The sequence below is a fragment of the Nilaparvata lugens genome, chromosome 5 (genome assembly GCF_014356525.2).
Source record: "Nilaparvata lugens isolate BPH chromosome 5, ASM1435652v1, whole genome shotgun sequence".
Taxonomy (NCBI): Eukaryota; Metazoa; Arthropoda; class Insecta; order Hemiptera; family Delphacidae; genus Nilaparvata; species Nilaparvata lugens.
The window spans coordinates 5,605,884-5,624,472 of record NC_052508.1 but is presented as its reverse complement, the minus strand read 5'-3'; the positions used below and the strand labels follow the sequence as shown (position 1 = coordinate 5,624,472).

Genomic DNA, 18,589 nt, shown 5'->3' with positions numbered 1-18,589 from the left:
TAATTGGCATCGTTGTGGACCTAGAAAAGGATAGTACCACCGGCTTTGTCGAATGATAGCAAAACCATGCACCGGCAAGGATAGCAAAACCAAAGTTGATCAAATACTTTCATTATAACGTGGACCGCACTATAGTCGAGAGCATGTGTTTCCAAATGGTGACACTCAGACCAGTCGACTCTAGTCTCCGCGACTGTCACCATTTGAAAACACGTGCTCTCGACTAGAGTCGAGTCTCTTCTCGACCTGAGTCGTGTAAGTGTGAGTTGAGCCTAAAGACTAGGCCTATAGTGAGGTCCACGTTATAATGGCAGTGTTAGATTAACATTGGTATTGCTATCCTTGTCTATCATTCAACAACGCGGATAGCGCTATCTCTTTCTCGCTTTGCTCTGTTGCCAGATCGTCTTTCAACAATGTACAATTAATGATTAATTCACAAAATATTTAATCTTAATTATGGAAATTCATTATGAAATTAATGACGAATATAGTTTCTTTCTTAATAAAATATAATTGATTATTTTTATCGAGAATGAACAGTTAATAATACATCAATAAACCTGTATCAGCTACTGTCTATAGAAGGCATTGACAAGACAGAGGAACCGGCAACGTTGATCTCCTATCTTTCTAGACTACTATTATAACGTGGATCACACTGTAGGCGTATAGTGAGGTCAACGTTATAATGGCAGTGGAGAAAGATAGTAGAACAACGTTGCCGATCCTCTGTCTTGTCAATGCCTTCTATAGAAGATAGCTCATCGTAACTGTTCATTCTTGTTTAAAATGATCAATTATTTTATTAAGCAAGAAATCATATTTTTCAATGATTAATTAATAAATTTTCATAATTCAGATTAAACATTTTGTTAATTGAATGTATTTCTACATTATTATAAAAAGGACCTGGCAACGTTGCGGAGCTAGAGAAGAAAGGTCTATCTGTTTTGTAGAATGATAGACTAGGATAGCAACACCAACGCTAATCAAATACTGCCATTATAACGTGGACCTCACTCAAGTAATGTTAGACTATGTGAACTCACTTTAGTGGATTCAGGTTAAATCATGGGCAAAACCACTATAGTCATAAGATAATTCATAATTTATTCATAGAAGATTTTAAACAATTGAATCCTGAGGACAGAAATATTTTCTTACATTAAATATTCTAATAGGGGTATTTGAATTATTCAATTAAAATAGAAATAATTACATAGTACCCTTCTATATCAATTTTCTTACATAATATGAAAGAGCTCTGTGGAGTCAGCAGTTCTAATAATTGTATATTACATATTTAATTTAGAGTTGATATTATAATTGAATATTCACAATCTATAGATTTATTTTAGAGTATTTATAATTGCAAGTGCCGTATTAGGGCAGTTTATTACGTACTTGGTATTATAATAATTAATGTAATCATGTGCAGTTGAATCTTCAAGGGTGTACTTACTTTGGAGCCGACTTCATATCATGTCTGTCTAACTACAATTAATTTCCTATATTCTGAATACTAGAATTCCACAAATTCCTTATCCACTTATCCTCTACTCCATCAGTCTCTGTTTGTCGTTATTAGATTAGGTTACGTGATATAAGATTGTTATACTAAAGAGAATTGTTCGGACGGATGAAGTCGGCTCCAATGTAAGTGAAAACCAAACTAGAATTTATTAATTTTGTTTGAATAATTGATTGCAATAGCTACTATAATAGTCAGTATCGTATTGAATCAAGATACTAAATGAACTAGATTAACCTTCCGGTTGTCGCGCCCTACTCAATCACACAAGCAGTCGCGTGTTGTATTTTTTAAAAACATATTAATTAATTGTTTGAAATAAAAACACATAGATGTTGTCAGTTTCTACACTTTAATTTGGTACACGACCATGGTTTCGTGACCACACAGGTCACATTTTCAAGCTGACCAATGTGACCTGTGTGGTCACGAAACCATGGTCGTGTACCAAATTAAAGTGTAGAAAACTGACAACATCTATGTGTTTTTATTTCATCATGGAACGTTTCTACAACATCGACCACAACTCAGTTGAAATTAATTGTTTATTTACTTTTTCTATCTTCTTGGATTATTTTACGCCTATGAAATTTGGTGATTATCATTTCATAGCCCAATAAGGTACATCAAGCAAAGCCATCAATTCTGTGTTATTGGTTCGTTTACAGTCCCTGTATACAGTCTTTCCCTATCTTATGCACTGTCGCAACTAAATGGCACCTAAAGACTGAACCATTGCTCGGTTGATAGTGCAACTCAGTGGAGTGATGCGGGGAAAGTTTTGGAATGCATAGGTGACTCATTCACTGACACCTCCCCATTTAAAAGTTTTGTGCAGAGAAAAAAACTGACACTGTTGTACTTTTTACAACAGCGCGACTGTCGGAAGGTTAAGGTATATACTAAATTGAGATAATGAAATTGCACAGGTTATATCACTTTGCTGGTAGAGGCTAGGAGAAAATAATGTTGAACATATATTTTTACAATACTAGAATTCCACAAGAGTCTCTTACATAAAAGGCTCATGTTTGTCGTTATTAGATTTAATTAGGCTACATGATATTATAAGATTGTTTTCTATATTTTTGTAATTAGAATTTGTTTATTCATTATAATATTGCAAATGATATTGGAAAAGCCTTGGAAATAACTTCTCTCTAAGTAGCCTACTTTCTGAAATGTTTTTTCTCATTTTGCAGTACTATTGTGCTCTATTATTAGAATAAAATGTTCACTTCTTATTACATTAGTAATAAGCTTAAGCTGCGTTCACACCAATGTTATTATCAACATGTTTATTTTCAGTCCTTATAGATTCTATTAGATTGAACGGAACTTGACAAACACTTATGTTCATCATGTGTATGAAAGTTATGTTCAATCTAATAGAATCAGATCTATAAGGACGGAAAAATAAACATTTTGTTATAACTTTGGTGTAACGCAGCTTAATATTGTTTGTAAATACTTTTCATTACCTATTTATTCTGTGCAAATGTTTTCTTATTTTTACACTATGAATACTATTTTTTTTAGAAATTATTTTTCATTGTATAATTATTTAGTTACTTGATACTACTAATACGGTAGTTACTAATTGCATGGAATATGTAATTCAGTTATTTTTCATAATGTTATTAATTGTGGAAGCAATTATAGTCAGTTGAAAAAAATTATACTGTACTTATTTTTCAATACCTATTACTATTATTATTAATAATATGTGTAGATAATTTTAATTGTTACTAAATTATTCAGATAAATGCTCTGTATCGTTTATATTAATAGCGTGCAACAGATTGCTGTCCTAAAAGTAGTTTTCTTGGAATAAACCAATGTACTGTATCTTATCATAAAGAAACATTAGCGTAGTAGATATCAAAATAAAAAAAAAATCATTTATTCTTCAAAAACAAAATTTACAGTATAAAATACAACACTTTCACAAACTTGTCTAACCTAATCCTTATATGACAATTTACAAGACACATTGAGAAGAAAAAATCCCTGCCAAGGTTTAACCTGAGCGCAGGATGAAGTCCTATAAATAATAATAACAATATCGAGGGAAACAGGATGTTGAAAAACTACTCTATAAAATGAAAGAAATTAATATTAAATATCAGAAGTTAAAGTTAATTGCAATAATTCGTGAAAATAGAAATGTACAAATATAAATTACAAATATTGACAGCAGCACACTCATGATTATAAAAATGATAATCATAGCATAATTTATGTAAACAGTATCCACTATGCTTAGCAATTGAAATTTATATACAATATAAAAGAAATGGAAAATCACGTAGTTTAATCATGAATCAGTTCAAAAAACATTGAAAATAAGAGGAAAGGTATTCACTACAAAAGAATACATTATTCAATAGTTACAAAAAAGTTTGATATTGTTTTTTCTAAGGTTACCTATTATAACTTTGGAAGGAGAAAATCTTTGATCAATACAGAAAGTATAGGATCTATAGTAAATGAATTTTACTTGTATCAAAATAGTTTTTCATTGAGCTTGAATGCTACATACATTTATCCAATTCATGCCTAGTTCTACTGTTTAATCTGAAATGACAATCCAAAAGGTATATGATTCAGTAGTCCTTTAGCTACAAAGACAAACTGCCTACAGCACACGTCCAACACTGTACGATCATTATGAAAAGTAATGCTAGATGGTCTCAAATCATACATAGTCTCTCGAAGTCTGAAGTTATTTTTGTTTTTTATTATATATAAGAGAAGAGACTCTTTGTATATAATTGTCTGACAGTTAATACTTCGAACTCATTGAAAAGATCACTGCTGGGGTAACGTCTTGTTTGGAAGTAATTTGATTTGATTAAAAATTTTTGTATGGTGAATAATTATTGAGATGGATGTTTCTGGCTCCTCCCAGGCTATTATACCATATTGCAGTACTGATTGGGCATAAGCAAAATAAACTAGACGAGAAATATCTTTATTCTTTAGCATACCAATATTGTGAAATTTAAAAATTAGATACCTCAATCTTTGACATAAGCTATTTATCTGTATTCCCATCTAAGATGGCGGTCAAGAATTATGCCAAGGAATTTATTTTGTAGCACTCGCTATTATCGGGCAGTCACAGTTCACCAATCTGTTACTAAGACAGGTATGTGAATGAATTTTAATATTGTTGAATTGATTAGGTTGGCCGGTTTGATTTGGAGAGAAAGTTAAATAAGTAATTTTTGTGGTGTTTAATGTCAAAGTGTGGTGATCCCATGGTATGGGGCGTTTATGTCGCAACTTTTACTGTTATCTCAAGCCGATTACTGTCGATTATTGTCAATTTTTACTGTTTTGTTGGGGTGAGAGTGTATGAACGGCACAATTTGAGAGACTACCAGCTGCACAGCTGGTAGATATCTACTTATGCTATCGTTTCTCTATGCTCATATTCTATCGTTTCTCTATGATCTTATCTTCTCTGAATAGTTACAATGTTATATTTTTTCTTTGAATTATGCTCATATTAGTAAGCAACACTATAGTTTGTTCATCAAGGAGAGACAGAACATAAAATTAGTGTTTCTGTAAGTATAAAAGTATAAGTAATTATTCATCATAAATCAGCTGTTGAGTGGATTATAATATAAATTGCATGCCATGACGCATATCTCAATGTAACTTGGGAAAGAAATCATCAGCTGTGTAGACTATGATTGCATGCCTCATTGAATGCAATTTTTATGCACTATTAAATGAATATTTTGATTGCGTGCAATAACGCATGCAATTAATAACTAAAATACCATAGTATTGGCTCTCAAATTTTCTCTGCTTTGAACTCGGGCTGTCCTGTTGCCAGTATATGTCTTGAAGGAGATTAGCTTTGATGTTAGCATTTTTGATACACCAACCCGAACAGCCATTAGCCGTTTTCACACCGATATCTTGCCGACACGACAAACAGGATAGAATTTACTCTGATGGACAGTATATGAGGAGGCTGCGGGTTATAAACTGTGCGAGGTACTGTTCACAGAACTACTAGTATTATACTTCGGTCAAACCAAGTCTACACATATAATAACATAACATAATATATGTTAACATAATTGGTTCTTGTTGATCGTTGCTCATGCTTGAGAATATTAGCAATTTTTGTAAATTCGATTGATCGATCCAGCGCATGTGCATTACTTCAAAGTATTAGCAATTATTTTAAGTTTAGGTTTCTCTGAACCACGCAGCGTTATTGTGGGTTCTGTCAACCGTGATACGCGAAAATCACGCGTGTGTGATAAAAAGTGGGTGTTTTCTCTGACAGCAACCTCGCAGCGCGCGATTATTTTCAGTCATAGGCAACATAGATGTCCAACATGTTGCTGTAGCTAATGATCTATTAATGAATTTGTAAATGAAAACCCATTGAACTTTTTATTGACTGGGGATAAGAAGGGTTTTCTATAATTGTGATTACAGGCATCTGTTTGATAAGATACCAAGTTTAGGGAATATTTTAGGCTTTCAATACATTTTGTTTTATGAGGTACTGTTCTGTGAATAGTAGACCTCGCGCAGTTATAAACCACAGCCTCCTCTAATACTGTCCATCAGAGTAAATTCTGTGCTGTTGTGTCAGTGGCATATCCAGTGGGGATATGAGGATGTATCCCCCCCCCAGCGAAATGAGACCTACATTTATTTCGTGGCCCATTCAGCAACTACTTAGTTAGCTTTCTTTATATTGTATGAGTCGAACAAATATCTAGGAGGAGAGAATAGCACAATGATAATATGAAATTATAAGCTAGACAGTGAATGGTCTAGTATATAATGGACTGAGATAGCATGAAAATAAAAAGATAGCACTTTAAAGTGAGTCAATTTTGTACTTTTCACCATCTATTATATTGAAGAAATTCAATGTAGCTTATATTTTTTCAGAGTTGATCATAGTTTATTGAGTTTCAAGTATGTGGTTGAGAAGACAAGTATGGCCACCTATAGTAGTTCATATCCTTAAACAATGCACCAGCAGCTTCTTCTACCCTTAAAATTCCCGGTTATGATAAATGGGGGTAGCCTAATTTCCATCGTTAACAGGGGAGATACATCCCTGAATATTTGGGAAAATTGTTTATTCCTCTCCCCTAGAAAAAATTCAAGTTCAAGAACTGAAGTAAAAATTATGAAAAATTGATCAAAACAGTTAATGAAAAGTATCTAATTATGATTTTGGTATTATTTATGCTACTTTCTGTTTTATTATTTTATACTTTTGTTTATAAAATTATGTATTCTTTTATTCGTTTTGAATATGTATTTGTTGTATGGCAAATAAATGATTTGATTGAATCAAGTTGAAACCTATTAGCATTATTATTTTTGGAACAATTGAATTACTAGTAAAATTCTTGAGTGCGCGACGCAGAGGGAATTACAGAGATTGCGCGCGTGAAGTCAGAGAAAACACTTCCCTAGCAATAGCTGCAGCAGCAGACTTTTGCGTGATTACGTCAAGAGAAACCTAGGCTTTTAAATGTAGTGGCTAGTCGCGCATGTAAATTCTATTGGTCGATCCAGCGCACGCGCATTACTTCAAAGTATTAGCAATTTTGAAATGTAATGGCTAGTCGCGCGTGTAAATTCTATTGGTCGATCCAGCGCATGCGCATTACTTCAAAGTATTCATAGTGGAATTGTGGAACGCTAGGAACTTCAAGGCCATCTCTGTTTACTGTCGATCGGCTCTCCCATCGAACAGTTGGGGTTCCCCCTATTAGAAGACCACGACCACCATCTTGTTTACTATTTCGGCAGTTTTTTGTGTTAAAATGTTCATTGATAATCATTATTTTTATGAATTTGAGGAAATTTGTGCTAATTATTTACAAGATATTTATTACTAACAATTTTTCCGTAAGTAGCAAAAGTTTAGTTTAAATATAAAAACATAATTGTAATGAAGTTTGAGCAGCTACATTGCACAAATTAATGCACATTATATTTATTTTAGGTTAAGTTAGTCATAAATGTCAAAATTTAGTGAAAATCACTAGTTTTAAGTGAATTGTATAATTATTTATAAAATTCAGAAAGGTGTTTCTAAGATTCATTATTTTTCACATTTATTTTCTGTTACCGTATAAGCATAATGCTTAGCCTTTTTCATTTAGATTAGATATCATCTTATAATATAAATCTTATCTTACCTTTTCATTTAAGAATGACTTAGAAACCAATATTTTGAATGTCGCTTATCAATGAAAAATATTAGCCTACAATTTTTACTAGACTGAATAATTTATTTGTAATAGGAATGGGAGTAAACACGTCATAAGTATTCAGTACCTTTAAGCTGGGTTTACACCAAAGTTATTAACAAAATGTTAATAAATTAATCCCTATAGATTCTATTAGATTGAACGGAACTTAACAAACACATATTTATGTTCATCATGTGTATGATAAGTTATATTCAATCTAATAGAATCAAGTCAATTCTAGTCTCCGCTACGTCACCATTTGAAGGCACATACTCTCGACTAGAGTTGTCTCTTCTCGACATTAGTCGCGTAAGTGTGAGTTGAGCCTACCTTTAATACCTTCAGCTTCATCCATTACCCACAATTGTGGGATCGATGGCGTCAAAAAATCAAAACACGTACAAACACATGAAAAAAACTGTAAGCTAACAGTTCAGATGGCAGTGATCCAGTGCTCACGCTCTCAATAAAAAATCAAATTATTACCCATAAATTCGTTCACACTGTAGTATGCCTTTGCACACAGTAGCTTCCGGACGGTTCTCCTGAAGGCGGCCTCATCCAATTGCTTCACACTATTAGGCAGCTTGTTGTAGAATTTCAGGGCTGAAATCCTGTAACTGGCCTGTGATCGGTGGAGGCGTCTCCTGGGGATATCCGACAGCTCACTGCGCCTGGTATGGTGGCGGTGGATGTCACTACGGGCAGCTAGAGTATGCTGTATCTTCTTGACATACACCAAGCACAGGAGGATGTAATGGCTGAAGACAGTCAGTACACCAAGGCGAGAAAAGATGGGCTCACAGTGGGCAAGATGGTCGCTGCCTGTTATAATTCTTAAAGCTCTCTTTTGCAGCCTCAGGACATCAGCAGCCCCTGTCGAATGACCCCACAGGAGCAATCCATAAGTGATGTGGCAATGGAAGAGAGCCTAATAACTTTTTATAAATTATTGACAGTACTTTTGTCTGTTGCATATTTTCAAAGGTAGGCTATACGAGATGTATACTATATTGTTTATAATTTTCAGGTGGAGTTGTTTTAGAATAATACGTGAAAATGAACAGATTGGACGACCCACGATATGATATGATCTATTTGAACCCAGAAGAAGATGTAAGTCTGTTTGTCTTCCATGGTAATTCAAATAAATTAATAAAATTAGTTGATTATTTTCAGAATTGAGTTATCCTATTGGGAGGTCAACATTATAATGGCAGTGGAGAAAGATAGGAGAACAACGTTGCCGATCCTCTGTCTTGTCAATGCATTTTATAGACGGTAGTTGATACAGGTTTATTGATGTAATATTAACTGCTCATTCTCTTTTAAAATAATCCATTAGGCCTATATTCTTCAATAATTTCATAGGTAATCAATTCTCATAATTAAGATGAAATATTTTGTTAATTAATTATGAATTCTACATTTTTAAAAGATGATCTGGCAACAGAGCAAAGCGAGAAAGAGATAGCGCTATCCGCTTTGTTGAATGATAGACAAGATAGCTACCGTATGTCATTGCTAATCAAACACTGCCATTATAACGTGGACCTCACTATAGACTAATTTAGACCATTTCGAACCTTATCAAATAACTAAGCTTTTCATAGAAGCAACACGTTCTCCAAGCTGTAACAATGCATATACTTAAAGATCTAAACAGTTTGACAATATAATAGGTTGGCCGTTTTTGACACTTACCTATTGTCAGTCGAAATTCAGAATAGTCCCCCAGTGGTCAATTCCGATTGCCTAATTCTCAGCTAAAGGACAATACTGAGTGTCTGATTGGCTGACAATCAGTAAAGCAGCCGCACACTGGGACAAAAGTAGCTGTCACGGGAACGCGTAATTGAAAATGTTTGATACTCAAATGTACATGATAACTCCAATTTCGTGTTCCCGTGACAGCCAGAGAAAGCTTATTGTCCCCGTATGTAGCGTGCTTGAGTAATATTCACACGAACTTGATCATTACAGTACTGAAATTCACAAAAATTGAAAGCAAAAGTCCATATTCCCATAGTTTGTGAATTCGAATTCATCATCTGACATAAAAAATTATATACAAATTGATAAAACACGGTAGATATTCTCAATTACAATATGGCACTACGTGATATTTCACATATGTGATAAGCTCTATCAACTGCCACACGTCCCATATCTGTAAACATTTCAGGACCTCCGCCCCATCTATGCAAAGTTTGATTTTAGTTTCCCAATTATCAGGCTTCAGATACAATTTAAACAAAAAACTTCAAGTGGAAAATATTAAGCATCTTCACCTAAAATTGAAAATAAGCTTGAAATTTGAGAAAATGTGATCATTCAATTGCAAACTGTTTGCAACTGTTGATTCTATTAAATCATTCACTATGAAGAGATAGCAGACCTCGTGTGTCTCCAGCGTATCGTCCTGTCACCAGCTGGCTCAGATCTTTGAATAGTAGACTTGAGATGCGCGGGAACACTAGCGTCAGGGGATCATAACGGCAAGGAAAGTTGTGTGAGTGCGCCACACCAGACTTTTATGTTAACTTTCAATTTATTATTGACTAGGATTCATTGACTTTTATAAATTTGTATTATGCAAAAATGGAATTAAAACTATTATTATTATAATTACTACCGGCAAAGAACAGCCTTAGTTTTATTTTTAGTTATTTCAAACAACAACAAAGGATGTGTGGTTGTTTGTTTATTTGAGGGCGTGATCACATTGAATGCGTATATGTGCAAGTGCACGCTTGGTTATGCATGACCAAGTTTGTAGATGAGAATGAAACCATGGAAAGAGCAATAGGAAATTCTCACTGAACGCGCGCACTTGTTGGTTGCGTTCAGTGTAAACAGCTACATGCAAGTCACAATTTTCAGCTACATGGAAATTTTTAGATTTTGTTTATCGGCTCATGCATGATCTCACCACGTACGCATGACTTGCACATGTAGGCATTCAATGTGATCACATCCTAAAGCAGTTTTCTTTATAAATTTGTCTATTTGAATCAATTGAAATTTGCTCATTAATTCTGCATTATATCACACCTGTATTATAAATTTGTGCATGATTTGGCGAACAGATAAATACCAATGTAATAAATTATTCATTTCATACAGGTAACCCGTGCTCTGCAAGGGTCTTATTAAAAATTTTACAAAGTGAAAACTTTACCTATTGAAATCCTGAAGTATTGAAAATAGGCCTATAACCATCCTCGGTAAATTAAGAATCTATATGCAAAATTTCAAGTTAATCACTTTTTGTGTAGTTGAGAAGTTGATATTGTGGTAATTATTCATATTAAATGAGAAAGACTAAGAAATTGTCAAAAAATCACAGATTTATTGATACTTAGAATTTCTAAGTCTTTTTCATTTAATCAAGTTAATCAGTTGAGTAGTTGAGACGTGATGATTCGTGGGTTTCCTATCCCGTACGTGTATAAGCCAATTCTTTCCTTTATTATAGGTATTATAGATAGGTAAGCTATGCTCATTAAATACGAATCATGTTTGTATTTTAAAATATTTGTGTGCAACTTTACAGATGGGTTCGATAAGATTCCAAATTGAAACCAACTATTGTGTCATGCCGACCAAGCCACAAAAAACTGAGATAACGCCGGAGGATACTGTTATAGGTAAGTTTAATCTATAGCATGTGTATAGGTTACTTTTTGTAGGTAAGTTCAGTCAATACCTGCTATTACTTCAGGCAATACCTACTAGTACTCCAGGCCCCACAACTAATTAAAGACGTCATAACATGTAGATTGATTCTTTCTAGAATCAAAGTAGTTTCTACTAGCTTATCAATGTATGCTCTCTAACTTTTGTTACTGTATCGATTTGTTATTGGGTGAAATACTATCTAAATTCAAGATTAAAGACATTTGTATTTTATTGAATAGAGATTTTATTGAAATAAAAAAACTTTATTCCACAAATGCAATAATTTCTTCATACTTTCAGTTTGATAGACATATTCGATTCAGAGCTATAATTGATGAATTCATATCAAACAAAAATAGCCTTTATCAGAATCAAAGGAGACGTAAATCAAAGGTAAACCAAAGTAGATGTAACTCTATTTTAGAAAAGAGGCTCCCACAAATTTGATCTATGGAACAGATAAACCCATCAGGAGAATGTTTTTCAGTTAGATAAAACCTTTAATCTTATGATGTTATGGACAGTTCCAACACTTGCATTTAGTTTTTAATTATCTATTTGTTCAACAGTTCTTTCACACACTTTATTATTTACACTGTTCTTTAACATTCTGATTACACTGTTATTCCACATTTTATTTACACTATTCTTTCACACTTTAATTAAATTTTCCTCTCACACTTTATTTACAGAATTTCTTTCTTCTTATCGCTTGTATACATTTTCGTTCCAAAGTTTAATCTCTTGGAAAAGAGAATACAGAAACTTTTGGAGTCTTGTTATAATTCCCACGACAATTGGGTACACAACAACAGAATCCAATGATTTAAAACCCCAAATTTACCATTACTTTTCACAAACTAATATTAGAAGAATGATAAACAAACCATATTCATTGAAATGGGAGACCGTGAAAATAGAATTCGTAATTGGATTTGTGTTGGTTACCATATTAGATGATAACAAGCATCAGCGCTCTTATTTCGCTTGCCTATCGCTAGTAGATCATCGATCTACATGTGATGACGTCATAGTTTTTAATAGCTAGTAATAGTAGGTATTGCTTCAGGCCCCACAACTGAAACTATGAAACTATGACGTCATCACATGTAGATCGATGATCTATTGGCGATAGGCAAGCGAAATAAGAGCGCTGATGCTTGTTATCACATCTGATATGGTAACCAACAAAATTCGAATTACGAATTCTATTTTCACGGTCTTCCATTTCAATGAATATGGTTTGTTTATCATTCTTCTAATATTCGTTTGTGAAAATTAATGGTATATTTGGGGTTTTTACCATGGGATTCTGTTGTTGTGTACCCAATTGTCACGGGAATTTTGTAACAAGACTTCAAAAGTTTCTGTTGGAATTATAACAAGACTCTAAACGTTTCTCTTTTCCGAGAGATGAAACTTTGAAACGAAAATGGATACAAGCGATAAGAAGAAAGAATTTCAATCCTACTAAACAACAGTTCACATGAAGTATAAAAGAACAGTGTAATTGAAGTGTGAGAGGAAAATTTGATTAAAGTGTGAAAGAACAGTGTAAATAAAATGTGAAATAAAAGTGTAATTTATTGGAGTGTGAAAGAACAGTGTAAATAAAGTGTGTGAAAGAACTGTTGAACAAATAAATAATTAAAAAGTAAATGCAAGTGTTGGAACTGTCCATAACATCATAAGATTAAAGGTTTTACCTATCTGAAAAACATTCTCCTGATGGGTTTCTCTGTACCACAGATTTATTGTGATCAAATCTGTGGGAGCCTCTTTTCTAAAATAGAGTTACATCTAATTTGGTTTACCTTTGATTTTCCTCTCCTTTGATTATGATACAGGCTCAAGTATTTTAAGTAAATTAAGTATTTTTGGATGAGATGAATTTATCAATACCTCTGAAAGTATGGAGAAATTATTTTATTTGTGGAATAAAGTGTTTTTATTTAAATAAAATTCCTATTTAATAAAATACATATGTCTTTAATCTGAAATTTTGATAGTATTTCACCCAATAAAAAATCGATACAGTAACAAATGTTAGAAAGCATACATTGATAAGCTAGTAGAAACTACTATGATTCTAGGAAGAATCAATCTACATGTTATGACGTCATTAATTGATTGTGGGGCCTGAAGTAATAGTAGATATTGGTTCAGTCAGCCACTACCTCCGTAAACAGAACCATAGTGCATTTGTGTGACGTCAGCACAGGTAGGGCTCCTACACCAAAAAACAATGGCTGATATAGATCAGCTGAAATCAACAAATTTTTATTGGTGTAGGAGCCCTACCTGTGCTGACGTCACACGAATGCACTGTGGTTTTGTTTACGGAGGTAGTGGCTGACTGAACCAATACCTACTATTACTTCAGGCCCCACAACAAATTAATGACGTCATAACATGTAGATTGATTCTTCCTAGAATCATAGTAGTTTTTACTAGCTTATCAATGTATGCTCTCTAACATTTGTTACTGTATCGTAACAAAAAAATACGTTACTGTATTATTTTTATTGGGTGAAATACTATCAAAATTTCAGATTAAAGATATGTGTATTTTATTAAATAGAAATTTTATTTAAATAAAAACACTTTATTCCACAAATAAAATAATTTCTCCATACTTTCAGAGGTATTGATAAATTCATCTCATCCAAAAATACTCAATTTACTTAAAATACTTGAGCTTGTATCATAATCAAAGGAGAGGAAAATCAAAGGTAAACCAAATTAGATGTAACTCTATTTTAGAAAAGAGGCTCCCACAGATTTGATCACAATAAATCTGTGGTACAGAGAAACCCATCAGGAGAATGTTTTTTCAGATAGGTAAAACCTTTAATCTTATGATGTTATGGACAGTTCCAACACTTGCATTTACTTTTTAATTATTTTATTTGTTCAACAGTTCTTTCACACACTTTATTTACACTGTTCTTTCACACTCCAATAAATTACACTTTATTTCACATTTTACTGTTTACGGTGGTAGTGGTTCAGCCCGCAGGGTTGGTCTAGTAGTATGGAGCGTTACAAGCTTTGGTCTGCTAGCACCGCCTGGTTCGTGGGTTCGAATCCCGCCGATGGAATGGACGTTTAATCATTTCATCGATTCACCTACGCACCATCAGAAAGCTCATGTGGGCATCATTAGTAATAAGAAAATATGTTGTTTTATATATTTTGTCAAATCACTTAGGGCCGGTTCCGAGCTCGGGATTTAGACAAGTCCTAGACTTTAAACAGCTTTAGTCAGAAAATTGGTTTTCCAAAACGGGGCGTAGTCGCAGTCATTCTCATAGTCACGTTTGAATTAAATTTCGAAAAACTAGAAAATTGAACACAAAATAAAATAAAGAGAGAATAGTGTAAAGTTTCAGCTGTTTTGAATTCATAAATGTTTTATTTTGTCAAGGTAAAACGTTTCCAATTATAGAAATGAGAAATTAAAAACTACAACTACTGTTATAAAAGCTGCGACTACGCCCCGTTTTGGAAATCTTTGAGATAGCCAGCTAAGGTTGGATCACATTATCACGGTAACGCTTCGTTCAATAATCTCCAGTTAACACTAGGCTCAACTCACACTTATGCGACTCAGGTCGAGAAGAGACTCGACTCTAGTCGAGAGCATGTGTTTTCAAATGTTGACGTCGCGGGGAGACTCGAATCGATTGGTCTGAGTGTCACCATTTGGAAACACATGCTCTCGACTAGAATCTATAGTGAGGTCCACGTTATAATGGCAGTGGATAAAGATAGAAGAACATCGTTACCGATTCTCTGCCTCAATTAATTGTATTTCTACATCGTCAAAAACAGATTTGGCATCGTTGCGGAGCTAGAAAAGGATAGTAATACCTGCTTTGTCGAATGATAGACAAGGATAGCATAATCAAAGTTAATCAAATACTGTCATTATAACGTGGACCTCACTATAGTCTCTTCTCGACCTGAGTTGCGTAAGTGTGAGTTGAGCCTTACGGGACTCAAGTCGAGAAGAGACTGCGATTCTAGTCACATCTTGACGCAGCATGTGTTTTCAAATGATGACACTCAGACCAGTCGATTCTTGTCTTCGCGACCTCATGACTGTGAGACTGAGTCGGGCGTTGACTCGACATGTCAATCCAATTTTTTGACTCCAGCTGTTTAAAGTCTAGGACTTAGCTAAATCCCGAGCTCGGAAACCGGCCCTTAAAGTTGATAAAGGCTCTTCGATGAATATCTGATTTTATTTATTCATATGGCTTTTATCGACAGAGAGTTCCTTTCGGATGTTCTGCCTTGCCGTATTACCCAATGTCATTTCCTATCAACACTCAAGTTTATAGGCTATGTCTTGGGTTCTTATGTTTTCTCACTAAACATTTGAACTTTTACTTCCTGAATTCTATTTTATAAAGTTTAAAATTAAGAAAACTCATTTCTAAACACAAATTCATATTTAAAAAGCAAATAAATAAATATAAAATTTTAATGATAATATTGAAGCTTAAAATTTCACATTAACAATTTTCCATAGCAACTATTAATTTTATAGTGATCCAATAAGAAAGAATCATTTTAAAATATTTGAACTTTGTTCAATTAAATTCAGTTATTTAAATTGCCATCAATTTTTTATTCTCACGTTATAAATTGTTGAATAATTCCCTGTTAATGATGCTCATGTTTTATTGCATCTCTATACAGGGTGGGTAAAAAGTCCGAAAACGGCTTAATATATCATACACAAAGGTTATTTGACGGTGTGATTGGGGATCCTACTCAATTTGAAAATACTACATTACTATGACTTCAAAAATCTGGTCCGCCATCTTGGATCCGCCATATTGAATGCAACTTTATTTTTTTTAAATAGGAAGGTAATAATAATTTTTATTATTATAATAGGAAGGTGGTCATGCGATACATGATTTTGATACGAAATTTCAAGAAAAAAAAAAGAATGGCGAAAACCGCACATCGATATCTCAAACCGTTCAGAAGATATTCACATAATCAATCAATACTATTCAAAGCAGAAAGTAGAGAAAAAAGTCCGAGAACGGTTAGAGAATATCTTCTGAACGGTTTGAGAAATCGATGTGCGGTTTTCACCATTCATTTTTTCTTAAAATTTCGTAACGAAATCATGTATCTTATGACCACCTTACTATTAAAAAAAAAGTTGCATTCAATATGGCGGACCAGATTTTTGAAGTCATAGTAGAGTAGTATTTTCAATTTTAGTAGGATCCCCAATCACACCCACCGTCAAATAACCTTTGTGTATGAGATATTAAGCCGTTCTCAGACTTTTCACCCACTCCGTATAATATATGATTAGCAATAATATCTGATTAGCAGAAAGATAACACCATTAAACAATGAATTTTCTTGCTACCTCAGACGATATTCACCTTTTAGAAGATTCTAGCATGTAGAAAATGTTGTGTTTTATATCAAACCGGCATCGAATTTGTTGTCAAATTGAATAATATTCATTCATCCAAATGAGATAGATAGATTCAATTTCAATTTCATTTATTGCCAATTAGAATATTCAAAACATATTACAAACTCTTTATAATATGACAGATAGATAGATGCCTTTTTTAAACTTTAAATCATTACAAGTGATGTTGTTTTTATAAGAAGGTCGCAATTGCGCACAATCTGGCAACGCAGATAATTATGTAGAAGCCCAAGTCTCCTTGTTTTATTAACAAAATTATCTTCATATTTAGACTTGAGTTCCTGATTTTTATTTATTTTTCCACAGCCTACTCAGCAGACCACGAGATACAGGAAATCGGAAGGAATACAGGGTCGCCTTTTAGTGACACTGAAGAGAATCAAGAAACTAGCGAGGTAGGTATACAGAGTGCTGAGGCTGGACTTAGCCACTCTGTGCTCGACACTTCTGCCGAGACACCATCAGAGGGACCACGCCTTGTCAGACAGCAAGATGGCTTCTACTATTGTCGCTACTGTAACAACTGTAGAACAACAATCAAGAAAGAAATAATTCATCATGAGAGAATACACGTGGGCAACTGTTTTGAGTGTCCTTTTGAGAACTGCGGTAAACGGTTCAGTCGTAAAGAACATATGAAACGACATTTCATGAGTATACATTCAAGTGTCAAGCCTTTTCAGTGTAAGGTTTGTAAGAAAACTTTCGGCCGTAAGGATCAAATGTCGTATCACATGAGATGTCATCGTCCGCAACGTTTCAAATGCCGGTTCTGTGTACACACTTTCCTTGACAAACAAAGCTTGCAAACACATGAGCAATCAATTCACAACAACAGGCCCAAAATGATCAAAATTGAGGTGGAAATCAAAAAGCAGGACCACCAGGTGGAGGTGGAGCTGGATGGAGATAGAATTATTGGTACAAGTTTGAATGACAGTGATAGGATGAATACAAGTTTGAGTGATGGTGATAAATCGTTTAGTTGTCGGCATTGTAGCTACAGTTCGTCGCACAGAAGTCTTGTGGAAAGTCATGAGAGATCTCACACCGGTGTAGGAACGAGGGAACAAGGTTTAGGAACGATGGAAAGGGGTGTAGGAACTACGGAACAAGGTTTAGAAACGTATCGAGGTGTAAGAACGAGGGCTCAAGGTTTAGGAAGAACGGAACAAGGTGTAGAAACGAGGGAACAAGGTGTAGGAACGTCAGAACAAGATTTAGGAACGTATCGAGGTGTAAGAACGACGGTACAAGGTTTAGAAGAACGGAACAAGGTGTAGAAACAAGGGAACAAGGTGTAGGAACGTCGGAACTAGGTTTAGGAACGTATAGAGGTGTAAGAACGACGGTACAAGGTTTAGGAAGAACGGAACAAGATGTAAAAACAAGGGAACAAGATGTAGGAACGATCGAAATGGATGTAGGAACTAAGGAACAAGGTTTAGGATTGTATCGAGGTGTAAGAACGACGTTACAAGGTTTAGGAACAACGGAACAAGGTGTAGGAACGATGGAAAGCGGTGTAGGAACAATGGAGCAAGGATTAGGAACGTATAGAGTTGTAAGAACGACGGTAAAAAGTTTAGGAAAAACGGAACACGGTGTAGGAACGATAGGAACGATGGAAAGCGGAGTAGGAACGAT

General features: G+C 34.2%; 1 protein-coding gene across 1 annotated transcript in view; it reads left to right on the top strand.

Annotated features, from left to right (window-relative positions):
• LOC111045603 (zinc finger protein 729) overlaps positions 1 to 18,205 on the top strand; it is a gene marked incomplete at its 3' end in the record, with an annotated part of 40,574 nt that extends 22,369 nt beyond the window's left edge. Inside the window, 3 exon segments of the mRNA XM_039429358.1 lie at positions 8,856 to 8,904; positions 11,345 to 11,438; positions 17,249 to 18,205. Of these exon segments, the coding sequence (XP_039285292.1) occupies positions 8,856 to 8,904; positions 11,345 to 11,438; positions 17,249 to 18,205 (1,100 nt within the window).
• Positions 18,206 to 18,589: the final 384 nt, after the last annotated feature.